This window comes from Dermochelys coriacea, chromosome 2 (assembly GCF_009764565.3).
Source record: "Dermochelys coriacea isolate rDerCor1 chromosome 2, rDerCor1.pri.v4, whole genome shotgun sequence".
Classification (NCBI taxonomy): Eukaryota; Metazoa; Chordata; order Testudines; family Dermochelyidae; genus Dermochelys; species Dermochelys coriacea.
The window spans coordinates 236,976,512-237,003,471 of NC_050069.1; the positions used below are offsets into that span (position 1 = coordinate 236,976,512).

At 39.6% G+C, this 26,960-nt stretch overlaps 1 protein-coding gene across 1 annotated transcript in view; it reads left to right on the plus strand.

The window, feature by feature from the left end:
• The window catches only part of GPR158 (G protein-coupled receptor 158), a 329,341-nt gene extending 308,281 nt beyond the window's left edge, over positions 1-21,060 (plus strand). The window contains exons 8-11 of the mRNA XM_038393446.2: positions 7,048-7,186; positions 12,688-12,793; positions 14,204-14,350; positions 14,987-21,060. Coding sequence (XP_038249374.1) covers positions 7,048-7,186; positions 12,688-12,793; positions 14,204-14,350; positions 14,987-16,456 — 1,862 coding nt within the window. The 3' untranslated portion in view covers positions 16,457-21,060. The remainder of the gene's footprint in view (positions 1-7,047; positions 7,187-12,687; positions 12,794-14,203; positions 14,351-14,986) is intronic.
• The last annotated feature ends 5,900 nt before the right edge of the window (positions 21,061-26,960 follow it).

Here is a 26,960-nt window from a genome sequence, read left to right on the forward strand (position 1 = left end):
AGAAATCAGGCACTCAAGCACCTTAAAGAAGATGCTTGGGAGTGAAATTGATCTGTAGCTCAAAGGCAAGAGTGGATCTTTTGCAGGTTTCAGCAAGATGATGACCTTTGCTTGGTGCCAGATTCTAAGCAGTCTGGATTCCCGCAAAACTGTTGAAAAACTGAACAAGCTATTCCTGAGCATGAGGACCCAGATGTTTCATTAATTTAGGTGGAATTCTATCATATCTGGGAGCTGAACCTATTTTTAAATCATTCAGCACTTTATCCAATTCCAGATTAATGAATGCTCCATTTTACTATCAACTAGATTAATCCTTAGGAAACGCTGCCACTCATCTGTCGTTTGACAACTCTGTCAACAGGAGCTTTGGCGACCTTCAACAGATGACTGGCAATCTGATTTAGAGTAACTGCCAGCCTGTTTTGTGCCCATGGAGGTTGACCCACACCTAGTTGGTGAATTAAGCTCCAGCTCTTCTGGCTTGACCACGTAAAATCAAGTGCCACTGTCACTTCCTCTCATTGAGCCCAGTGAGCGGCATCCAATGATTCTATAAGATGGTCTGCAATCTCTGGATCACCTGAGTCTTTGTTCTTCCTCAGCAAGTCTACACAATCCTCATTCAAACATGGAATGTATACAGGTTGGAAGCCACATGGAATTGTTGCACTTGCAGCTTTAAAAATGGCACAACAGAAATGACTATTTGCATCTTCCATGGAGATGATGTTTAATGGGAGGGTTACGATGCTCTGTTCTAAGTACTCTGTAAAGGAGCCCCAGTCTGCCTTCCAGAAGTTCCATCTAGGCTTCGGTATGCTCCTTATAATCGGAAGACGCATTCCTATCTGACAGGTTTCAGAGTAGCAGCTGTGTTAGTCTGTATTCGCAAAAAGAAAAGGAGTACTTGTGGCATCTTAGAGACTAACAAATTTATTTGAGCATAAGCTTCCTATCTGAGTCAACGATGGACAATATTGCTTATGTGGAGAATCATTAAGTACAATACACGCTGCTAGCTGCAGGTCATTGGCAAACGATAGCACAGGTCTGGGTAGTAGTCCCTAGTCCAACATGCTGAATGGAAGGTATCACACTGCTTAGGGTCATGGACCAGTGCAAGATCATTATTTGTTGCCCACTCCAATTGAACTGAAGCAGAAGAAAGTCTTAGTTAGAACAAGAGCTCTGTTTAGAGATGAACACTAATTAACAGGGGCTGGTGCTCATGTGAATAAGGGATGTTAGAGTGGTCCTCATGTCCCTGCAAAGTATAACAAACTATTTATCCAGGGAGAAAGCAGCAACTATAGTAACAGCACGACTTCCATTACTCTTTCAACAAGAATGAGAGGCCTAAGTAAAACATTTCTTGTACACATGGCTATATGTGAGGTTGCAATACGCAGTTCCATCACTAAGGACAAAAAGTAATTACATGTTGTATCCTATAATAAGGGAAATCTTTGTTTAGTCCTCACTTTACCTCCATCGTGCACCAGTTGCCACCTGACTTTTTGTTTAGTAATGTTATTTAATGACTTCAAAAATGGTGAAGTATTAAACTGAGCTTATAGATATTTTTAATATTACGGCTAATAAAAGAAATCCACACCATTTGCATCTTTCCCTCTGACTATTTTTGCTTTTGCCCTCCATTTTGCATTTTTGCTGCATATTCTAATTCCGTATTTGGTCATTAGAAAGTTGATATAATACAGATGTCTATTTCAGGCTTCTTTCCTACTACTTGCTCCTACTGCTTCATCTCTTGAGTTTCATGGCCAAGTTTTACATTAAAAACTATTTATTAGAATTGGTTAGTAGATATTGAAATAAATGATTGCTCAATTATTACAGATTCTTATAGAATCAAACAGGTTGCTTGTAAACCCTCATAACCATTTGCAACACCTTCTTCTGATGTGCTTATAAATGTCTAAAACGTGCTCATACCATCTATTAACCCTTTATAAACTATTTGTAAATATAATGTTAATATAAAGTGTGACAGATTTCATTTAGTGAAATACCACTTTAGTACTTCATGGGCAGAGGTGAAAGTAAGCCGATATTCCCCCGTACGGCATACCGGCAAGAGCCGGTGCGCCGTGCTGGGGTGGATCAGCTTCCCCAGGTGCAATTTAAAGGGCCTGCGGCTCCCAGCAGCGGCTGGAGCCCCCGGCCCTTTAAATTGCTGCCAGAGCCCTGCTGCCGGAGCCCTGGGGTAGCGGCGGTGGGGTTGGGGCGGAGATTTAAAGGGCCCGGGGCGGTAGTGGCAGCTGGAGCCCCGTCCCTGGAGCCCTGCTGCCGGAGCCCTGGGAAAGCGGTGGCGGGGCTCTGGGGACGATTTAAAGGGCCCAGGACTCGGCCATCACTACTGCCCCAGGCCCTTTAAACTGCTGTCAGAGGCCCCGGCTGCTGCTGTTACCCCAGAGAAGGGGGAAGGAGGCACTTGCTGGTACAGGGTGGACCATGGCTGGCTCTGACCCCCCCAGCCCTGCCCCTTCTGCCTGAGGTCCCGCCCCTTCCGGGGGCCAGAGCCGGCCCCGGCCCCAGCCCAGCCCCTTACCGGTAAGTCCCTAAACTTACTTTCACCCCTGTTCGTGGGTCAAAATATACCTCACTGCTTCTGTTAAAGATGTCACCATCCCTTATTTTTTTTAAAAAACCCACTATAGCTCTAGTCCAAAACCCTACACCTTACAGTATTTTAATGCAGTTTTACAAAATCTACTGTAGCATATCAGTGATATAACATTGCTACACTGCAGAACATTTCTGAGCAGATTTGGCAATATACCTGTCTAGTCCTTTAGCTTTCGCCCATGCACTCCTCTACTCCATTCTCTGAGTGTTTCCTGAGTGAGTCAAATATAAATCCTCATTTCAAACCTGGCAGATTTATCATTAAAAGTTGTGTAGCACAAACTGGCTAGGATAGTGCATGATCAACAATGTTAATCATGCCTGGGGTTGTAGCTTCCTTTGCGGTCTTTTGTGTGACCACTATTTAGATGATAGTTGAGACAGTAGTGTTTCATTTTCTCTTGTTGAATTAGTTTCAGCACCCCAAAAGTGTGTTCCATGCTCTTACCTGGTTTTAAAAAAAACTCGTTTATTTATATACGTGCTATCCGTCAGTATAGTACAGATATTAAAATATCACTGTCTTAATTTTATACTCAGAATCACAATATGTTGCCCAATGCCCACGTACAAAAAAGTGCAGCAAAACTTTTTTGGTAACATCTGCAGATTTTCTTTGTAAATTGCAGTGTTAGCCTGAAATTAATTATATAAACCTGCTTTTCTTCCTCAAGCACAACTTCGACATGATATATTTAAGATATGTAATTGGTGCTTTGGATAATAAATTGTTTCTCAACCAGACTATTTTGTTTGCTATTGTTAATTAAATTATTATAATATTGGGCTTAGCTAGTATATACACTCTTATTTTAACTTGCATTTTAAAAGCTATTCCCATTTGTGTAGTATACCAGATGTCATGCTAATTGTTTTCTGTAGTCAGAAATGACACCTCTGTGCTAAATGAAAAGCATTGATAGAAACATTTTACATTAAATAGTAGAAATGTCTGCTGTGCTCCAGTAAACGCATACTTTGAATTCCATTGTTGGCATTAAAGTCATAGTATAAGTGGCTGCTTAGAAAGAGTGATACTGCCTGCATATGTGAAAACTAAATGCACAGAACTTCTTTCGACTTAGAATCAAATTCTGCCATCATTTATACCTATGCAAGCCCACTGAAATTGACCTTGGCTAATCGAAGTGTAGCTTATTCCATTTCACTTGCTTATTGGGATATTTTAAGAGATTACGGTGCATCTGGAAACATAGTTAAAGTATTCTTTTGATTACAACACTAAATATAGAGTAACTACAATGCCTTCTTTAGAGTTATTCCAGATATACAGGTTCCTTTTTTCAATAAAGGTATCTTCAGAACATGGAATTTTAAACTTCTTCTCTTTCCATGCACTTAGCCTTATTTGTTAGAACTCTCAGTGTTCCACTTAGCCCTTGAAACTTATCACTTTCTCCTTGTATCAGTAACAGATTTGGGGTTTTTCTCACTTAGTTTGGTTGTTCAGGAGAAAGAGAAATGAGAGCCCTAGGTGTAATATTCAGGAATTTGCTCATTCCTTGGCAGCTAGCGTTGAGATTTTTCTGTCCTACAGTACTGTTAATATCTGTTTATCGAGGATGACACTGGACTGAAAGACAGAATTTGTGAAAATAGCAGGGGCAATATGTTCTGGTGGCACACCTCTCAAACTCTGCTGGGTCAATGAGACATTTCTGTAGACCCTTAGAGGAGCCAGTGAATTAGCTGTACCAACCTTAGTTTATTACAGGATTATCTTTTTTTTTAATTGTATTTGAAGTTAATACCAAGTTAGAACTACACATTTTTTGTGCTGTGGTTCTAGATTTAAAAGAAGAATATATTTTAAAAGAAAGCACAAAAATCAACACCAAATGTATTTGAAATAGTTCTAAGATTGCTATTTAGCTTGTTAAGGTTTGCTTGAATTTAATCAAACCAGAAGTTGTGTTCCATGTACTCAGTCAAGACTTTGGGAGAAAAAAAATTCAGTGGATCTTTTCTAGTTTGTTGATATTAATGAGATATAGTAATAGACTTTACTGGCGGTTTAGCCAGTGAAGTGGTAGTGAAATGAAACTAGTACCCAATTTGTCCAGGCAGTCAGTATCGGAGACATGGGAATGCTGCACTGCTGAACTACTTTACATTCATTTGAGAAGCCCAAAAATAGATGCAGTCAAAAAAATCACAAAAGATGTACCATGGGTCCCCAAAGAGACACTTTTTAAAATTCCAAATCAAACTGTTATTTGTTCCATTTTTAATGGTAATTATTGTTGTTTTTTTATTGGGAGACATAAAAGAGAAAGAGTAATACAAGTGTGCTACATATTAGCAGTTGTGAGAAGATACGTAACTTTTGGTCAGCAAATGTATGGACTTAGGGCTGGGTAAACCACTCACATTAAAACAAGAACCACTCAAAGCTTTGCTCAAAACTCACTGATTCTTTTATTGACGCTCAAAGAAGTTCACATAATGCTGAATTCATTTTCACTTTCTCAAGCCGTTGCACTTCCTGGTTGCATACAAGACCCAAAATAGAATCAGAAGATCTAAAATACTAGGAGAATAATTTCTGGCTTAACTCAGAAATTATTTCAGATATGGTTGCAAACTTCCAAACTTTCATATTTATCAAAACCAGATTGGTAGGTTTTTTGCCAATCATTACTTGTGATGTTACCAATTAAATGAAACAGGTGCCCATTATGTAGATAGAATTTTCAAAAAGAAAAATAAAGTAAAACCAAAAATCATCTGTATTTTTACTGTAAGTTTTCGTTTTTGTGGATGGTCAGTAATATTTTTAATACAGTATAAAAAATAAGCATGGAAGTATAAAGATGGAAGGAGCATGTATAGCAAGTTTTCCATTAGCTCATGCAGGTGAATTAATTCCAGAGATAGACAGCCACAGTTTTACTTTTTCTCTTTTCTTGTGTTGATAGTGTATGAACTTGCTTCTAATCGAGCATAAGATGTTCTGGGGTAGAGCTACCCCGCACGGTAATGTTTGAATGAGATAATATACTTTTTTGAGAGAGACAGTATTGTTACTTGATTAGTTACAGTGGCAGTGTATCCTTGACAATTCTTTTCCTCTTTCTCCTGTCTCACATTTCCTGTGTTATGGCTCAATTTTCCATCAGTTGAAGTCAATAGGAACTTTGTCACTGATTCCAATGGGAAGAAAACTGAAAATGATAAGGTTGTTTAGGTACCTACATGGTATGCTGGTTGTTTGCTGATCTAACAGATGAGCCTGTAGCTAGGAGTTATGATGTGGTGAAATGTGATGAAGGCATGTTTCTAATATAACTAACCTGAATTCAGAAAATGACATTATGTATATAAGCATATATATAATTTAGGGTGGTAAATATAGAGGGATGTCATGAGCAAAATACTAGTCACAAAATTCAGCAAACCCAACGCAACGTAGACATCGTCATGTCTTGATAGTGGCCCACAAGACTCATGTTCCAGGAGCTGATCCTGTCAGTGCATGTGGCAAGACAGGGCTGGCCTCTTCCGGCCCAGCTCTCGAGAAGGACATCCCAGAAGAGAAGTCATGAAAGAAACAGGATGTTCTAATAACCACACCCCTGAGATAGATCCCTGGAATGTCGCATTTTCTGGGCTGATGTGAAAGATGATGATTGTGTCACAGTAAAACATTGACTGAAATACAAACTCTTGAGTGTGAGGTTCAGTTCAGTCCCTTCATACAGGGATGGTTTGAAGTGGCCCTGAGCATTCATCCATCCCTATTTTGTTTCTTTCATCACCTATTTCTTACTTTTTAAGGAGAAATGTGTCATTGGTTGTAATTACCAAGTCCTTAGGCTCCTCAAAAGAGGCTCATAATGTCTATAAAACATAGGCACAACAGAATTAAAGTGAGTAGAGGGTGTACTTTAACCCAGAAGAAACCGTTCCAGCTGAGTTAGTTGAAATAAAATATTCATATTAAAAAGGCTTATAGACTCTTAACTGAAGTGGCACTTGTAGCTTCCTTTATAACAGGAACCTGAGATAAAAATCAAAAATTTATTACAAATAATGTCAGGCTTCTAAGATATGAAGTTGAAAAACAGACAAGAAATTGCTAAAGGTTGGTTTTAACACTTGTAAACTAAAATAGTAGGAAAACATGGAAGCAAAGGTTCCTGGTCTAATGCCACATTGTGTAAAAATTAAATGTTTGAAGTTAAATGTTAAATATTAATGTCAATTTTAAAATATCAAAGTATATGAATACTTGTGAATGAACGTATATATTTATGATTACATATTGTCTAAATAGACATATACACATATAGAACATGCTATATAACTTCAGATTTCCTTTATTTTTCATCTATAAAACTAATGGCAAATTATTTCTTTTTGTTCTTCTCACAGCTGAATTTTTATTCCTCTTGTGGGGTGTTTATCTCTGCTATGCAGTGCGGACAGTCCCATCAGCATTTCATGAGCCACGTTATATGACTGTTGCAGTTCACAATGAGCTCATTATCTCTGCTATATTCCATACAATTAGGCAAGTGATCTGTAGATCTGGTATTTAACTGTTTCTCTTTCAGGTTTCCTGTGGTGCAATTTAAAATGGGTAAACTGGATAGGATGCAAGACGGAAGGACCTCGTAAATATTTTAATCTGCAAATTAAAACATTATTAAACCTAATGTTCTCATAGGACTGGAAAAATATGTGTAATCAACTTATTAATCATGTGATTTGTTTTTTAGTATGGCTAGTTTACATGTTCTTTATGTCAATTGGATCAAAAGTTAATATATATAACAAATTAGATTTAATTCCATTTTAATTCATTTACACAGCACACACTGGTTTGTATCTCCCAAAAACTGGCAATTAAGTATGGTATATCAGTTTATGTGAATTCTTCCTGGTGTGTAACAGATCAGCAAGTGAAAATCCTTGGTTTAAGATATTACATTGGTTTGTGCATGAAACATAGTGGTTTATATGCTGGATATAAAATAAATCAATAATAATATTACTGTTTATGGATGTAATACTATGTATGAAAATAAAATATGTATGAAAATTCATGTTTTATAAGGATTATAATGTACCCTGAATTTAATTGTGGGAAATTTTAGTAATGGTAACAAAAAATTAGGGATCTTTGCTACAGCTGTGGAAAAATGATCACATTTGGTTTTGCAAAATTTTCACTGCAGAAATAAAATTGTTCTGGAAAATCCAAAATATTGGGATACTCTACAAATTGTCCCACACTATGTGAGATTCTTATGTCTTTTCTTGTCTCCTTTCGCTTACCTCCTCCTTTTGTCTCCTGGACAGCCGCATCCACTCCTAAGGTCTCTTATCATCTCTGTGTTGACCATTCTCAAATCTACCTCTTCCCTTTCGTCAGGCTCATGTCTCTTGCTGCCTTTCTTATGTCTTCCTAGATGAGTCACAGTTGCCTCAAACCAAACACAGAAAAAACAGAACTTCTCATCTTTCCTTCTAAACTCTCTTCCTTCCCCATTTCCTTCATCACAGCTGACAACTCCATGCCACTCAACTTTGGAGTTTTTGAGAATTCCCCTCTATTCTATATGTCTGATTTTATTTCCTTTCTGATCAGCTCAACTTCTCAAAAATTCAGTAGATTTCCAGACTCTCTTATTATCATTCTTGTAGTCCTTGCAATGACCAGAGAAGCTGTCATTTTCTGAACGTGCAGTTCTGGAGACATCTCCCATCTGACACTGACTGGAATAGCTGCTTCTCTCAGTGTAAATATAACATAGTGAGAATAAGGAAGTGGAGAGAATCATATAAATGTGAGATGGAAGTGGCCAGTAGGGCATATTCTCTACCCCTGCTGGTGAAGAATTATTCCCTTCAGCACAAGATCTAATGTTTTTTCCTTCCTTGCTGTTTGTCATAGTTGCCCTGTGCCCCTCTTACTGTTGGATGTATTGGCATTCTGTTGAAATAAGAGATCATATACCATAATTAAATAGGGATGAATGAACTGGTATGGAAAATGTAAGACCCCTTCTAAAATTTTGAACATTCCCAGAACCCAACATAAACTAAATCTTCTTGCAATGTTTTGTGCATTTATTTTCCCATCCTCTTTCATTTTTATTCTCCTCCTTCTCCCTAAACTCTGGGTGTAACCCAAGCAGCCAAAATCCAAGAAGCATTTTCACAGAGTATGTGTGAAAAGTTGGATGCATTGGATGTCTTGCAGCATAACCTATTCTGATGAGATAAACACCATAATATTTGACAGTTCCAGCAGCTTAAGATAGCTTGAGTAACATTCAGATTAGCATCCAGATCAAACCCTGAACTTTTTGACATTTGCCAATCATTTACATATCAGGTATCATTCCCTTTTCACAATACCCTAGACCACGTCTACATTTGTGTACAGGAATCCCTCTTTTTAAATATATTTTTATTTAATTAGCATATAAAGATGACAGAGTGAGTCCCTCCTTTCCCATCAATCAGTATTAGCAACAGGACTAGTGATGGACCGCAACTACTTTTTCAGGCAGCAGAAGTGAAACTATGAGGGACCCATGCTGTGGCAAGCTGGGAATGGGCAACAGAAGGTGTATCACTCGATAATTACATGTTCTGTTCATTCCTTCTGGATCACTTGACATTGGCTGCTGTTGGAAGACAGGATACTGGACTAAATGGACCTTTTGTCTGACTCAGTATGGCTGCTCTTATGTTCAATTCTCCAACCCATATATATGATACTGTTTGTAAATGGATACACTGGTGACATGAGTCATGGCACATGAGTAAAATGGAGTTACTGTGGTATTTTGTGATGTAGTTCAAGTTAATTAATGTCATGCTTATGTAATGTGTTTAGTCAACATCAAGACACACACAATCTCCTTATAACCATGTGTCAAGCTTGAGCGAAAACTGTCTGTGTAGGAGATGGAACTTCTCAACAACTGGCCACCAATCTGGGTCAGATGGGTTGAGATCAAAACAACCATGAGTCTTTGCATTTTCACAGCAAAATACAAAATCCACTTCTTTGGGCTTACCTTCCCAAAATAACACCACAAACCACAGTCCAGTCTCTGAAAATTGGAGGAAACAGAGGAAATATATGATTGTGTATGCGCGGTAATTAGGGGAAGCACTCAAATACCACAGTGATGCATGCAATATTAAAACTTAGGTGTATATATAGCTAGAGCTGGAACAATAAAATGGTGACAAAATCAGACAACTGTAGAGAAGCAAAATCTCCACTCCATAAGGACAGAATGAATTCTGCTCGGAATTTTATGCCAAGGTGGTTCAGTTAGGTTCTGAGTGGCGCTACTTCCAAAAAGCTTCTACATTCTTCATCTTCAGACAAGTAACATTAAATTCAAAGAGTGAAATGCCTTTTCTGGCTTATCAATGGAAATTAAAGAAATTGCTGCCAATCCCATATTGTCTTCCAGTCTGATATTTACAAACAAACTACCTTATTGAACAGCATAAGTAAAGGACAGACACATCAGTCCCAATCATATACAGCAGATGGCTAGGGATTGAGGGACCTCAACCCCTTCCCCCCAAATCTCAGCCCAGGTCACCAACTGCCCTTTACATGCATGTTCAGCTTGAGGCAAAGCCTTGACTTGTACCACGTGATGCTGTGGTGGGTTTCTCCAAGCAGCAAGAGCCACTGAGCTGGAGAGGGGAGATAGGCCCAGGCCAGCCTCATGGGACAGGACAGAGCCACTAGTGCTCAGGATGAGTGTGGGGCAAGTCGGGTTTGCTCTTCAACCCCCAGGGCCGCAAGACAGGAGCTGCCACTGCCTGAGGTGAGCGTGGGGCTGGGTGGGCTTGCTCTCCAAGTGCACTCCACCCCGCCTCCTCTCTGCATCAGGCTTGGGTAGACCGAAGCCCAGCTCTGCAGGACAGAAGCTGCTGTTTCCAGCATACCTTCTGCCTGATCTGTGGGTGACAGAATACATCAGTCTTCATGACCTATACAGGCTTTGGATTCTTTCTAAGAATGCCAGTTAGTGCCCTTGAAATGTCCCTTTATTTTTTGTGTTGAGGTGCAGTGCTTTGGAACAATACCCTAAGTATTTTTACAAAGCAAGGGCAGTAAAGGATGTTCTAAAAATGCTATAGTTACATCTGCCAGGCCATTGAACAGCCATCCGACTAGAATGCCACATCATGGGGCACTCGTGGCCCCACCCCGGTACTTCTGCCCCTGCACTCTGACCCCAATGTCCTTTTGCAGTGTTGGTGGTAGGGGCCCTCTCTCCCCTCCCAGAGAGGCTGCCGCCATTAGCATATGGTCTCCTTGTCCTCCCAGGAATGGTAGCAGGGGCTCCATTCCCTTAGAGAGCAGAAAGGATCTGCTCTCTCCCACAGAGAGGCAGGAGTGGCAGCACTGTGGGGACCCTAGTACTTATACTGGGGGCCACTGAATAATCAAGGTGGGCTTGCTGTCACACCTCCCACCCGATTGCTATAAAGTTTTACTCAGTCTCTGCCTATTGCCCAAATAAAATTTTTTAAGTAACTTGTACTAATTATGAAAAATATGAGAGCTGATATGAAAAATATGAGAACTGATTAACATTTTTCCATCAAAACCATTTAAAATTAAAATTAGGTTTTTGATCAAATGAAATTTTTGATTAAAAATGTCAATGTTTTCCATGAAAAAATTGTCTTTTCATTGGCAACTGAAATATTTTCCCCAACTATATTGAAGAAGAGAGATGATTCATCATGGGAGATATAGTCCAACCAAGTAGCCTAGCCTCCTGTAGAGAATGGTGGTATGAGGCACCCAAACTACAACTCCCATAAGGCTTTGCAGCAGCATTTCCCAAACAAAATTTTTTTGTTTTTAAATTTTTGCTGAAAATTGAATTTTTTTTGTGGAAAATGTAGATGAAAATGACACTTTTGTTTGTTGAACTTTTCCATGGAAAATCCCCCATGTTTTGACCAACTGTAATATATAACCAAATGATGACTGCAATTAGTGACCTCTAATATTTCTGGATAACACAAAGTCCAACTGAGTTTTAGAAAAAAAATCTTCCAAAATGTAAGTGTGGCAACATCTGTTTAAGGAAAAGTCTGTTATATTTTATTGTATGCATGAACCAGGATGCTTACAAGTAATAAACAAGAAATTATATGTATATTATTATAGCATATAAACTAATGTTTCATGCCAGATCAGTGATATTAATAAAAGTATATGGTTCTTATAAAATGTATATTAAGTTGAAAGAGGTTGCAAACATCAATTCTATTTGAATTATTTTTTTAAACCTGCATATTACAAGCCAGTGGTACATCCATTCATCCATTCCGTTGCTTACCATTTTGGGGAATTCTCATATGCAGATAAATCGAACATGCTTCAGCGAGCTCTAACTGCAGTGCTTATTCTATGACACTTTAAAAAAGCACAGCAAAGAATTACTTAATATAGCTTCATGTAATGAATTTAGTCAAATTAGCTTTTCATTCACTAGAATTTGCAAGATTGTTAAGCCCTGTAGTACTGAGCTGGGAACTCCTGCAATCAAGGCCATTTCTGTACTCCCCACTTAGCCCTTCTAAAATGTATTTCAGTTCAGTTCTCTGTGACTATGTCTGGCCAATTTGTCAGCCCCATTCTATAGCTGCAACTTATTTAGGAAATGTGCTGTAAAATAGAGAAGAATGTGCTTTTGTGAATAATCTAAAAATTGTAGGGCCAAATCCTCAACAAGTGTAACTTATCATAGCTCAGTTGTAGTCAATGGGGATCTGAACAAATAGAGTGAGAATATTTAAGTAAACTATATTCTTAAAGGTCTGTTTTTTGTGCCCCGCAGTTCCTTTGGAGTTATGGTACCTGTATAAAGGATGAAAATGTAACTTTTAGTCTATATCAAAGTAATACAAAAGAAACACATCATTTTATCTTTAATTCAAATTACCTCCAGGAATATTAAGGTTAACATATTAAAAAAGACAAATTGCCAACACTCTGAATTCTATTTTCAGATTTAGTCTTGCCTCAAGACTTCAGTCCGATTGGATGCTGATGTTGTTCTTTGCACACACACACTTGACGGTGACAGTTACCATTGGGTTACTTCTGATACCTAAGGTATTCTTCTTCTATCTTTTTTCTTGTCAAGTCCACAGAAAGAACAGTATAATTCTGCAGAAGCAGTTCTTTGTTAAAATTAGCAAGTAACTGGAGGAGGAGGATTAGGATATTGGTCCAATATTGTTTCAAATATATATATTTGAAATTTTTTCATATCTTAAAATACTTGGGGAAACATTATTTTTTGTTCTCTTTTATTACTACATATGCAGAAATTCTTGCTTTGAATAATCAATTATTTTTATAATGTTCACCGCAAAGAACACAAGCCACTATTTGTATTTGCTAATCAGAAGTGCTTTTATCACATTTTGTATTTGAGATACATACTGTTTCAAAAGTGTTGTGAAGGTACATATCAGAATTCACACAAGACTTCGAGGAAATGATATGTTTGCCCACTGTTGTATTTTAACATTATTATAATTATCTTTGATTTCAGTTCTTGTTCAGAGCATTTCCATTTTAAGAAAGTTTAATTTTAGAATGGAAATTCTTGATGAAAGAACAATAAGAAAATTCCCACAAAAAAGTTTGGTTAATAGAGTTAACCTTGTGAATATATTTAACTTATAAAAATCAATTATTAGAACATTATAATAAGAAAAAAACTCCATTACACAAACATAAGGAAATTCAAAGTTAACATACTTACAATATCCTTAATTCTGTCTCCATATTCCTGGCCACCTTCTGCATATGCCCCCATAGTGCTGATCACTTGCCACATGAAATGTCTGTCTGTTCTGCTGAGTATCTAGATTAAAGTACACCAGTGCCGTATGAGTAATAGATTTGCAATGTAACTTTCCTCAGTATAACTGTTCTGTAACTGTTGTGAAGCGTCTGTTTGTTCAGCGTATAAGAGTACAGGTAAATTTGGGCCCTCTGTATGGAGGATGTTGACTTTGATCTGTGCTTGGAGGGGAAATATTGTGATATCTAGCCTGTATCAGGAAGATACACAAGGTAAGGTGGCATCTTTGGCCTACAGTAAGGTGGTGTCACAACTGGGGCTTGGGCAGTTAGATCTTGTGATTGGATCAGGAGCTGGGTTTGAAAGTCAAGCCTGGGGTCAGAGCTGAAGTCAGATAGGAAACAGGAACAATAGCCAAGGGCCAGCACGGAGTTGAAATCCAAAGAGTCGCAGCTTAGGGTTGGATTTTCTGAAGTGATCCTCTGAACTTTTTCAGGTTAACCCACCACTAATAATAGTATCTATTCAATAATAATAATTAATAATTAACAATATAGTACCCTCTTCTAACAAGGCCTACCAAGAGACAGCCATTGTTTGAATCCATGCTTGTAAAATGAAACCTGGAGAATAGTTGAACACTTCTGAATGTTGATGTGACCCTTATCAATACACTAACTGCAACATCTTTTTACAAATACTTATTGCAGTTTTCACACTCAAGCAGTAACCCAAGAGATGACATAGCTACTGAAGCATACGAAGATGAACTGGACATGGGTCGTTCTGGGTCCTATCTAAACAGCAGTATCAATTCAGCTTGGAGTGAGCACAGTTTGGACCCTGAGGACATCAGGGTAAATACAAAACTTTTAATTTTTAAGGACAAGTGTTTTTCTACCAGTAAACTCTGAGCCATGTCAGTTTGATTTTTTTTTATTGCAGACTCCAGATAAAGTGGGCCAGCTCAGTTCTAGCAATATCAAATCATGTGACATATTTTGGGGAAAACATGCTAATGTGAGCAGAAACTGTTACTTGTTATAAAACTTCATAAACTGATCAAAATACATCATCCCTACTTCATTTGATAAAAGGGCATTTCTCTCCCACTAGTGCTTTGACTGTACAGTGCCCAGAGAAAGGGGCTGTTGGCTTTTTCTTTGGTTAATAAAGAATGTACAGTAACCCCATTCGGTTCCAGAAGAAGCCTAAAAATACAGCATGAGTATTTGATAACTGTCTGTGCCTGGAATATGCTGTGAGACCATATGTGATGGCTATTCTGTGCAATGGGTTAAATCTGAACTTACCTTAACAATGAAAAATGTAATCCAAGTACATGGAGAAATGACAAATTCAAACAGTAGAAAAGATGCAATGAAATAATTTAATGTCATATTTAGACAACTGGAGCTTAAATGGAATTCACTGAGACTGGTCATTTGACTTGATTTATGTCATATGTACTAGTTTTGCCGTTTGTTTTCTAGGATGAGTTGAAGAAACTATATGCTCAGCTTGAAATCTACAAAAGGAAAAAGATGATTGCTAATAACCCACATCTCCAGAAAAAGAGGTGCTCCAAGAAGGGCTTGGGTCGCTCAATAATGAGACGAATTACTGAAATCCCTGAGACAGTCACCAGGCAGTGCTCCAGGGAGGATAAGGACCTTATAGACCACAGTGCTACAAAGAACACTGCAGTCGTGAGAAAAAACCCACAGGATTCCACAAGTTATGTAAAGCCAAAGGAGGAGTCTTTGAAAAACAGAGTCTTTTCATTAAAAAAGTCCCATAGCACTTATGATCATGTTAGAGATCAAACAGAGGAGTCTAATAGCTTAACCACAGAAAGCGCAGAAGTTATAACTGCTGATAATTCACTGCTGGATTCCTTGACAGGGAAAAATTTCACAAAAAAATCTACAGAAAAAGTTGAAGCTATGTCCACTGAATCTGTCCCTTTAGTGTGCAAATCAGTAAGTGCTCACAACTTAAGTGCTGATAAGAAGCCTCTGCAACCAAGACCATCTGTGTTACAAAAATCTCTCAGTGTTATTGCTAATGCCAAGGAAAAGACTCTGGGGTTAACTGGGAAAACACAAAGTCTAGAAGAAAGCAGTAGATCCCATAAACCTCAGCAAAAGGGTAAAGAGGCCAGCAAAAAACACTCAGCCACTGATAAAGGGGAGCATAAAGATTCACATCGGAAAAACTCTACTCACACTGAGGAGACAAGGAAACCCCATAAATCTGGAATTATGAAACAACAAAGGGTTAGTCAGACAATTGCAAATCCTGACACAGGCACAGGCAAGTCACTGCTTAAGGACAATTTTGACATAGCAGAAATTTGTCCTTGGGAGATTTATGACCAGACTCCTGATTCTGTGCCTTCTGAATCGAAAGTTCAAAAACATGTGTCTATTGCTTCCTCAGAAACAGAGAAAAATCAGACTTCCCAGCCAAAGGGGAAATCTCATCACAAGCTTAAGACAGCTGACGGGTATCAGCAATCGAATCAAAAGAGCACAGAGAAGTCGGAAGCATGCATTCAGGAGACCCCAGAGCAGCAGGTTTTTGAAGATGAGAAAAAACATTTAAATTCCAAGTCTCAGCTCATCCCTGGGTTTAAGTATGAGAATGTTAATAAATATTATGCAGCAAATATTTGTGCTGGGGAATCTGAGGAACTGCCCAAAAAAGCTGCAGTGCAAACAGCTGAAAGGGAAAAGCTCAATAATTTGGGAGGAAAGAAAAAAAACACATCCTTAGAGGGCAACATGCTTTCATCTGACTCCTATAGATCAAGTAGTAACTTACAGCAAGCTTTAACGTCTCGAGCTGAAGTCTGTCCATGGGAGTTTGAAACACCAGATTTACAAAATGCAGAAAGAGGTGTAGCTTTATCGAACACAGCCACTTTAGGTACCACTAAAACAGCAACTCCTCAAAAATAAGAGGTTTTGGACTGAAAAGAGTAGCAACATTAAGAAGAAAGACTACAGGAAGGAGGAAAGTGAGAGGGGAACCAGGCCTAGAGGATCTGAAAATTCCTAAGGAGTATCACTTAACTGAGGGGATCAGAACATGAAAAAAGTAGGAAATAAGCAAAATAAATTATTAATTATTATTATTGTTGTTATTTATTTGTTGAGTGCCAACAGTGTGATCAGTGGTATCCAAACCATGGAGGGGACATGGTCCCTGCACTAAGGAGTTTACAGTCTAAATGAACAGACACCTGCCTTTGCAAAACCATTTCTCTCTTAAAAAAAAAAAAAGTGAATGGCTATAACAATAAATCAAATTCCAACTGAATTATTCCTGAATGCCCTAAACTGGGCGAAACTTGCCCTTGGAACTTTAAAGGTCCAATAGAAGTATAGCATGGAAAATGTCTTGATGGCAAAATTTGGTATCAATGAGCAGCTTACTGAAAAGATGACTTTTCACTTTACATATATAACCTTGATAGCACTGCTAACTTAATGCATCTCAAAAATACATTTTATATAATGATTGCTCTCATTTTCTTATACATGTATGTTTAAGTACGTTGTTGTGTCTCATATTAAAGCATTCCAGATTGTATACATTTTGCAAATAACTTTGATATTATGTGACACAACAACATATTTATGCAATATGCAGATACTCTATTGTTATTGCAATTTACAATACCTGCTATAGACTTTTGTTTATTTATGAATTACAGTAAGCTTTCACTGGCTATGAAAGCCATAACTTGTATGGGAAAATACCTTGGGTTTTGTTGTGATTTATATTGTGAATTTTCTGTTCTACTCTCTATTATTTAAAATTATAGTTTGATACTGTATTATTCAGGGTTTTTATACAAGGTAAGTTATTTGTTTGGCACTTCTCTGTTAGCACTAATAGACTATTAGTGGAGAGCAAGTCATCTATTTAGCTGTGTATTTGGATACGTCCAAGGACAACTTATCTGTTGTTTGTTACAAGTTTGACAAATATCATTTATCACTCCAGAATTCCTGCTTTAATCATCCATCATCAGTATATTTCTCAGTATTTCATACTGACCATATTCTGCTGAAGAAAAAGAACAAAGATGACAAAAAATAACCTTAGGAATATGATCTGTTTCACTAGAAACACACAGCTAAGGGAAATATTTTAGATAGTTTAGAGCTGCCGTGTTTCCTGCTGATGAACTTCCAAGAACTGGCCCTTTAAACATCAAAAAGAGGAGATTAGCGCTAACACAACATTCCCCCCCCCCCAAAATGCAATCAAGAGACAGAAAAAGAAAAGGATGGGGCATCGTACTCCTCCCGCCCCCCCGAAACTCCTCCCCTCTCAAATGTTTTTATGTTACATGTGTGTAACATTTGTAATAACATCTAATATGTTAGATACAATTAATCCCCAGTGATAACTAAGGCCCTGATCAGGCAAAGACTCAGACATGTTTAACTTTATACACTCTGAATAATCAGTTGAAGTCAATGGGATTGAAACATGAATAAATCTTGGCACAATCAGGGCTTAAGAGGTATTGTAGAGGTTACAAAGACAGATAAATAAAGTACTAGCAGACAAGGTGCCACCCTGGCTCATCTAAATCTAGGACTTGTCATGTACCCAGATTTGTGCTTGGAGAAGTGCAATACCACAAAATAAAGGCAATTCCAGTCCTCTTGAAGAGTTTTCAGCTTGAGAGAGATGATGAGATTTACCGGGAAAGCCAGAAGTGAGGATAACTTAATGCTGTGTAGTTTAATATATGTGTGTGCATAATATGTATGTATATTACACATACATATGGATATATTTAATCCATATGTAGATACACATATGTAATATAATCTGACTTCTCTTGGGCCTCATAGAGGTGGATTCATAAGAGACTTGGGCAAAGTGAAACGAGGAGGGCATTCCCTCTCCTTTTCAGAGGTGTAGGCAAAGGCAGCCAATCCTGTAGGAGAATGAGAGACTTGGCTTTGCCTCCAGCACTGTGCCTGTGGATAAGAGTTATAATTAGAGTGCGCACACACACAGATTCTCTCTGTCCTCCCCATCTACAGATGTTATCTAGGGCCTGAGCTGAAGCTCATTGAAGTCAATGGGAGTCTGTCTATTGACTTCAGTGGGATTAGGATCAAGCCCCTGGTTAGCAAGCCCAAAGTCCTCTGGATGATGTGTGGGCTTCATTCTGCCATTGCATAGAACTCAGGGTGCTACCAAGCAGACAGGGCCTTCTAGGAGCAGGCTCACTGCATTCTGGAGAGGCACACAGTACAAATTCCATCCATGTGCAGGGATCTGCCTGTGCAGCAGAAGACAGCTCGTGTTGAGAGGCAGAGGAGCACATGGGCCTTCAAACATGCCCTTTGCTCCAGCAGTGCTGAGTGTGTTTGGGGCCATGATGCTTGTGGTGCAGCTTGGTCCCTGCCAGGTCCCTGCCTGCATGATGACACCCACACTTGCAGCTGGCATGCACAGAGTAATGGGGTGGGGGTATCTTCTGCATTCACCTACCACCTCCTGGATCTCACACGGGTGTGATGCCATGCCTTGATTTCACTAGTTACCATGCCCCTTCTACCATCTGTGCACTCCTGTGGTGCGGCGTGTGAATGGATGGCTTCTGCTATGTGGCAGTCATGTGCGGGTAGCTCTCCAAACTAGGCCAGCTGGGGATCCACATGTCATCTGTACACTGATGCTACCTGTTGCACCACAGACAGGATCAATTCCTATGTGTGTTACTGTATTTGTGCCTCTGCTGATTGCTTTTCCTTAGGATAACTTGAATGGGAAAATTCAGCAGCAAAGAAAGAGGGCCAGATCCTTAACAGGTGTATATTGACATATCTCATTGAAGTCAATGGCATAACAGTGATTTATATCAGCCAAGGATCTGACCTAGAATGGATATTTTAGTTTTATGTTTGTTTTCTGATGCACAGAATGTTTCCCTCTCTTTTTAAAAATTATCCATATGGATTTTAGGCTTGCTCAAATAATGTACTTTAAGCCTGGTGAAACTGGAGAACTTTTTTTAAAAAACAATTACAGTCATTAAGGAATGATTTTCCTGGCACATACAGTAACTGATATTTGGGTTTCAGCTCTGTTAGTACTTTAGATTGTTTTAACACTTTAGAAAACAAAGGGGCCAAACTTCACTGAATTGTTATATTTCACTATGGTCCTGCTAGAAATGTTGCTTAAAGAAGGCATACTAAGTTATATTTAAATGATTTTCTATATTCCATAGATTTTTCTGCAGCAGCATATATTAGCTAGATTGCTTAGTTGTCGTTTTTCTGGAGTTCCATTGTCATTATTCAGCCAAGAGAAATACAACTCTAGAGTTAAGATGTTTTCTAGCAGATTTGTTAAGAAGATAGATGATAATTGCTCAGGTCACAAACATTTGCTAGGTTGTCCTTTTCAAATGCATGTGTAAGCTGCATCTCTCCTTTGTTTCATAAATAATTAGATTTATACCAATCTTAATAGACTTGTATATTTTATGCAAGAATTATATGCTTAAAATACAAATAGTTACTCACCCATCAGCTTTGGTGGCATTATGGATCTGAAAACAGACAGCATTTTTATATTTTCTCTCCTTAGACTTTTGCATGCATTCGATGACTGGCCCGCCTGAGAAAACACTGCCTTTTCACTTTTAACATTTTAGCTACTCAGACTTGTTGAGTAAATAAAGCTGTAAGTCTATTCACTTTATTCAGTAGTTCTTATAAAAATATTATCTGGCAACCTAAGTATCCACCATGAAATATTTGATAGATTTATGTTGTAATGTGTCACAGCATGTAAATAATGTAACTTCTCTGCAATAAAGCACATTTATATGAAAATCTGTTTCTGATCCTTTTATGTTGTATTGCAAAGTGGTCACTGTTTCAAACTGAACAGTTTTCTGATCTAGTTTGAAAAATAACATTTCAAATGAGTCTTCCAACACATTAAAGGTATTCATTGATCTTATGATGATAATATCTTCATTCTCATATGTTGCATATAATGTTTGTTTTCTTCAGATCACTGCAGCAGAAATAGGCACATGGTTAACATGAGATAGTCATAATTATTTCTAGAGTTGGTAGGAATATGGAAAAAATGGGAGGTTTTTTTAAAATTTGTGCCTCTTTTTTGAAATCTTGACAGTTTTTTGATCATCAGAAAATTTTGACCAGAGCTATAGGTGGCAGCATCTGTCACTGACCAAATTAAAAAAATGCATTTTCATTAACTTTTTTGGTTTTCTGTCAAATATTGAATTCTGGATGAAATTTTTCATTAAAAATTCAAAATTTTGATGCTTTTGACTATATTTCAATATGACATATAATTTGGTTCAGTTGTATGATGAAGTATAACTTTGGCTTTGCACAACATTAATAGGTGTGTCATATCTAAGTCATGGGAGGTAATTGTTCTGCTCTATTCAGCACTGGTGAGGCCTCATGTGGCATACTGTATCCCATTTTGGGTGCCATACTTTAGGAAAGATATGATCAAATTGGAAAGAGTTCAGAGGAGAGAAACAAAAATAAAAGGTTTTGAACCTGACCTATGAGGAAAGGTTAAAAAAGTGGGTATGTTTAATCTTGAGAAAAGAAGAGTGAGGGGGAGACCTGATAAGTCTTCAAATATCCTAAGGGCAGTTAAACAGGACATTGATCAATTGTTCTCTATTTCCACTGAAGGTAGGACAAGAAGTAATGGGCTTAATTTGCATCAAATGAGATTTAGGTTAGATATTCAGAAAAACTTTTTAACTATGAGGATAGTTAAGCACAGGAATAGGTTAACAAGGGATATTGTAGAATCCCTGTTATTGGAAGGTTTTAAGAACAGATTGGACAAACACCTGTCAGCCTTGGTCTAGATATGCTTGGTGTATGTGACCTCTTGAGGTCCCTTCCAGCCGTAAATTTCTTTGGTTCTCTGTTACTCTGTCATACCTTTTTCTTCCTAAAGAGGCAATACTGCTGACAGTTGTTTGGAGCTAATTTATTCAAAGATTGATTCCAGCAATATTAGGAGTATAACAAAAGATTTCTATTATTCTTTAACTTGGTTTATCTTACAGCCCTTTGTGGGGCTATAATGCTCAATCATATGTTCCTTTAATACTCAGAAAGTTGAACATTTTTTTCATTTATGCTATTGTTTTAGTTATTGACTATCTGCGAACAAATGGCATGCTTTACATTACACTACCAAGTTATTGAAATCTAAACTCCAAGATACATGATTGGTGCTAATTTTCCACTGCATTCCAAAGATGTAAAAGAGTATAGTGCTCCAAATATTAGTGCTGTGTGCTCTAACAAGGATAGGAAGGGTAACATTATAGACAAAATTCTAGTTGTAAAATGAAATGAAGTGTAGACTCTACATATGGGACATTCACTCTATAGGAGCTGGTATCTCTGCAAAGAAATGCTTGTGCTTCTCAGGTGCAGCTACTTGAATATCAAACTAGCACCATCCATGTGAGGAGGTGTTTTTCCACCACTTTTGTACATTGGTTAGTGTCCAACTTTATAACCTGAGTGGCCTAAGGTATGGGGAATCATTATGGCTTCACAGATGTGGATTGCAACAGTCAGACAAATTCAAAGGAAGGGAAGATATTACTAAATTTATGATGAAACGACATTCTAAAGTCTGATCAATACAAGCCTTGTAGTGCAAATAAATCTATTATGTCTCTTTCAGAGCTATAAGTGTAAATTGGCTCTGCTAGTTCTGGGGTTCTCAAACCTTTCCAGCCTGGACCATGAAGCTAGCCATGGTTTCTTTTCACAACCCCACTCCTACAATACTTTGCAGGGACATTCCACAATCCGTGGTGGTTGCAAGAAGGAACTGCAGCTGGTTTTGTCAGGTGGTGAGCTTATGGGGATGCTGAATGGATGACCGATGTTCTGGGTCCTGGCTAGATGTTGTTAGAGGTGGATGCTGCTAGATGCAATATTGGGTGCTGGGGTAGTAGAGATGCTGACTGGAGGTCTGTAGTGGTTGGGTGCTATCAGTGAAAAATGTGTTGATATTTTTCTTAATGAAATGTGTCATATATAATGATACCTACACTATTACATGACACAGGATTCTAAAAAAGCCTGTGTTGTCCAAACTGTCATTGAGATATGAGCTATATTACCTGTGGGAAAATCTCACCAGTACTGAAAAGGGTACCTGTGCTTCTGGCATTCAGTCATGCCACCTTCTTATGAGGCATATGGAAAATACACAATTTGTTTAATTTAAAAAAAAAAAAAAGACACACCTGGATAGCTTCTCTCTTTACTTATGTTGTTCTTCTCTTTTGTTAGTAATTTTATTGTCTTCATATTTTATGTGTATTGATGCACAGGACATCATCCTGTAATATTTTGGCATATAACGCAACGTCTTCAGTGTAAGTCATAGTTAATTCAAAATATTTTAAATGCACTTGAAGTATAAAAGCAATAGACACAGTTTATAGAGTGAGTGATGAAAAACAAATGTTTAATACAATTTTTAAAACTGATGTACATGTTACATTGAATTTGTGTTCTGCTGACTTTCATGAGAAAGTGCATTTTCATTGGTAATGTCCTTCAAAAATACAATAATTATGAACTGCAAGGAAAACAGTATGTTCATTGCTATCTAAGAAGCATCTAGGCTCATATTTGCTTTCAATATTTATAATTATAGATTACCACTATGAAGTATACAATCGTTCCACTCACTTATCTGCAGTAAAACAGAAATCAAGAAAATATATTATGAAAAACATAAGGTGTAAGGAGATTTTTTTTCCATGCGATATTTTTTTCCAATATTGTCCATGCAAGTGAGCAAGTACCTGTGAAACATTTTAAATACAAGCCAAGTTATGTGCTTTAGTGTTTACTGTAATAATATTTGTCAGATGTATTGTTCTGTTTTCACTGTTGTGCTTAGTTCCATGGGAATTCCATTATAATTCAGCGTACGGGATGTAAAAGTCAATGCTAATAAGTTAGATAACAAGATTAAAAGCTGTTTTATCTTTTGCAATTATGAACCAGTTATGGAGATGATGTAAAAAATCCTAAAATCCCTGAGTAATCAATGACTGCTGGATTTATTTATTGTTTTATTACTGTAGTGGTGCCTAAGGGCCAACCAAGAATGGGGTCATATTGTGCTAGGCACTGTACAAACACAGTAGCAGTCAGTCAGTCCATTATTACTTTGCTAGAAAGCACCTATATTTTTATATTACAATTTTAGTAATACCTTGTTACATTTCTGGTTCCTAAAATTCCTTACTGTACATTCTCCTTCTTAAATCCCTTGCACTTTCATTTGGGTATTGTCTGCATCTCCACTTTTTGCCCTAAGCTCCAATGTTGCTCTATGCTGTTAACAGCTTCTGCATCCTAACCTAGAGAGGGCTATATTTCAGTGAAGGGTGAGGTGATTGCATATGTTCATGTGTAGATTTGAAAAGTGTGTGTGGGGGGGAGCCTATGTCTACATAGTTATGCTAGCATAGCCCCCTTATGTAGACACATTGTATGCTGAGAGGAGGAGTTTTTCTGCCAGTATCGTACCACCTCCATGAATGGCATTAGCATCAGCGATGATCCCAGGCCATAACGTACACACCCCTGGAGCACCAGCAGTGGTCTATGGCCACGCGCCGCCACCCCCAGAACCTACTCCCTGCCCTAGCGCACCCATGGCACCTCTGGAGCCCCTACTCCAGAGCACCCAAGATTTAATCAGGGATATATAGTACAAGTCATGAACAGATCACAGGCCAAGAATTTTTGTTTAGAGCCTGTGACCTGTCCATGGCTTGCTAAAAATACACATGACTAAATCTTAGCCTTATCCATAGTAAGTCACAAAAGGGTAATGTAGAATTCCAATTGGTCACTAAGGCAAGTTTCAACAAAAAATGATTTCGCAACATAATTTTTCTTAGAGTTCACACTTTTCCTTAATTTGTCCCCTGCCGCCGCCTCTTTCACTGATAAAAGGAAACACATTCAGGATAATTTAAAAAAAAACAAAAAAACAAGTGTGTGGGAGGGGAGCAGCAGTTGCAAAGTAGATATAGCATGCCATAGGAACATTATTAATAGTCTGACATTTAAATAGACTAGAAATTAAGTCTTTGCAAAGATGCCTAAGGGAGTTAGGTGCTCCAAACCCACTGAATTCCAGTGGCTCTTTTGAAAACTTCCAACCTGAAGTCTAGATTATTTTTCTCTTTGTTGGACAAATCTTTTTACTGATTTTCTGTTTTGATACAAAGGCCTGTACTGTTTGCCATACATTGTGTAAGAAAAAAATGAAACCATTTGCTTAAACAAACATAACTGCATTATTTCCCTGAATACTGTATACAGGGCACAGGATTATGAATGTTTTTAGGGAAAAACACGAGAGAATCAATGCCCTGGTAAATGAACAATTTAGATGAAGGTGCCGGATACCATGCTGTAATACAGCTGGACTCACCTGGTGGTGCCTCCTGCTGGTCGTCATTGGGAATTAGCTCACCAGCCTTCAGAGCACCCTCTGCTGTCTGGTGATCCACCTGTCATTGGCCCCTGGGTTCCTCCCAGACCCAATGCCCCTTTGTCTGGGGTGCTGCCCCTCTGGCAGCAACCCTTCAGTCTCAGGGTCTCCCCACCCAGGGGAACCCCCACCCACTAGCCCCACTTCACCTCAATCTCACCTACTGCCAGTCCTCACTTAGCTCCACTCCCTAGGCAGACTGCTGTGTATCAGCCACTCATCACAGGCGAAGGGGTTTGGACATGCTGCCTCTGGTCTATCCCTGGACTACCCCCTTGCAACCCCAGTACCTAATAGGCCCTAATCTAGGCCTCGCAGCCTGGGGGTTTCCAGGCCAGAGCTCCCCTGGCTTTTCCCCCACACCCCTACTCCAATCTAGGTATTCCCTCAGGTCCCTGCAGCCAGGCCCTTCCCTCTCTGAATGCAGAGAGAGACTGGCTAAGCCTCAGCCTAGCAGCCCCTTTATAGGCCCAGCTGCGGCCTGAGTGGTGCATGGCCCAGCTGTGGCCATTTCCCCAATCAGCCTAGCTTCTCTTGCCCTCAGCCCTGGCTCTCTCCCAGGGTTGTCTTTTAACCCCCACAGGGCAGGAGCGGGTAATCACCCCGCTACACATGCCAAATGGCAGGCGAGCTCCCTCCCACCTGTGCTTCAGGCCATTTGGTAGAGCAGCCGACCCGCGCTCCATCTTGGCGTTTACCTTTCTGCCACTCATTCCTCTCCGCCGGAGAACTGGCACGGTTTATAGGGCAGGGTGACGGAGCGGCTCCGGAACTGGACAGGACCTGGAGGGCACTGGTACTCAATCAACTAGTCCTGCCCGTGCTCTGGTATCGGCTCAACACCTTGGTCCCAGCCCCAGCCTTTCTGGCCAACCTCCAGACCGCGAATCTGGAGTTCTTTTGGCCAGGACTGCACTGGGTCTCTGCAGGGGTCCTCCATCTGCACCTGGAGGAGGGAGGGCAGGGTCTGAAGTGCCTGTGCACTCAGGTCCATGTCTTCCGCCTCCAGGCCCTGCAGAGGCTCCTTTATGGTGTAGGTAGTCCGCCGTGGAGAGTACTGGCGCATGCCTTCCTGCACTGCTTCCGAGGGCTCTGATATGACCAGCAGCTCCTTTATCTCGATCCAAGAGGTCTTCCATGAGACCTCTCCGGGCTGCCAGTCTTCTACCAAGACCTCCTCCAGACCTGGAAACTGGTCTCAGCAACTAGGTCCATGGTGGCCACCAAGGGGACAGATCTCCTTGCGAAGCCCGTGCTACACAACCCTCAGCTCTGTGTGCCGCTGGCAGATTCCTCCTCAGTGTGCCAGAGGTTGGTCGTGGCAGAAGTCACCATAGTCGGAGACCTCCTGGATTATGACGGGGGAGACTGGCTGGATCCCCTGATGCTCGCTCAACATATGGGGCTCTCCAGGCCTTGTACTCCCTGATGCATACTTCGGGAGGTGAGGGCCAATTTGTCGCCCGCAGCTTGGGCTTACCTAGACTGGGTCCTGCACGTGGGCATGCCCTACCCACCCTTCACCCAGCCCTGGGGCCCGATGGTCCCAACTGGTCCCCCCGCCCCTTCTCTGTAAGCCAGCTGCACGACTTGCAGCCGGTTGCTGCAAGACCACGCCAAGGAAACACCTATACATGCTGGTGCTCCACACCCTTCACTTCCTCACTCTCGCGTCCTGCCCCAACACAAAGTGGCGGGACCTTCTGCCACCTCTAGGGGGTGAGGAGCCCCAATGGGCCAGCCTATATTCCACCCTGGTCCTGAGGCCCGTTGGGGATATCAGCTGGTGGCTCCATGGGGCCATGAGCACAGGTGTGTATTTGGAATGGTTTACCCCTATCCCAGACACCTGTCCCTTCTGCGGCATTAGGG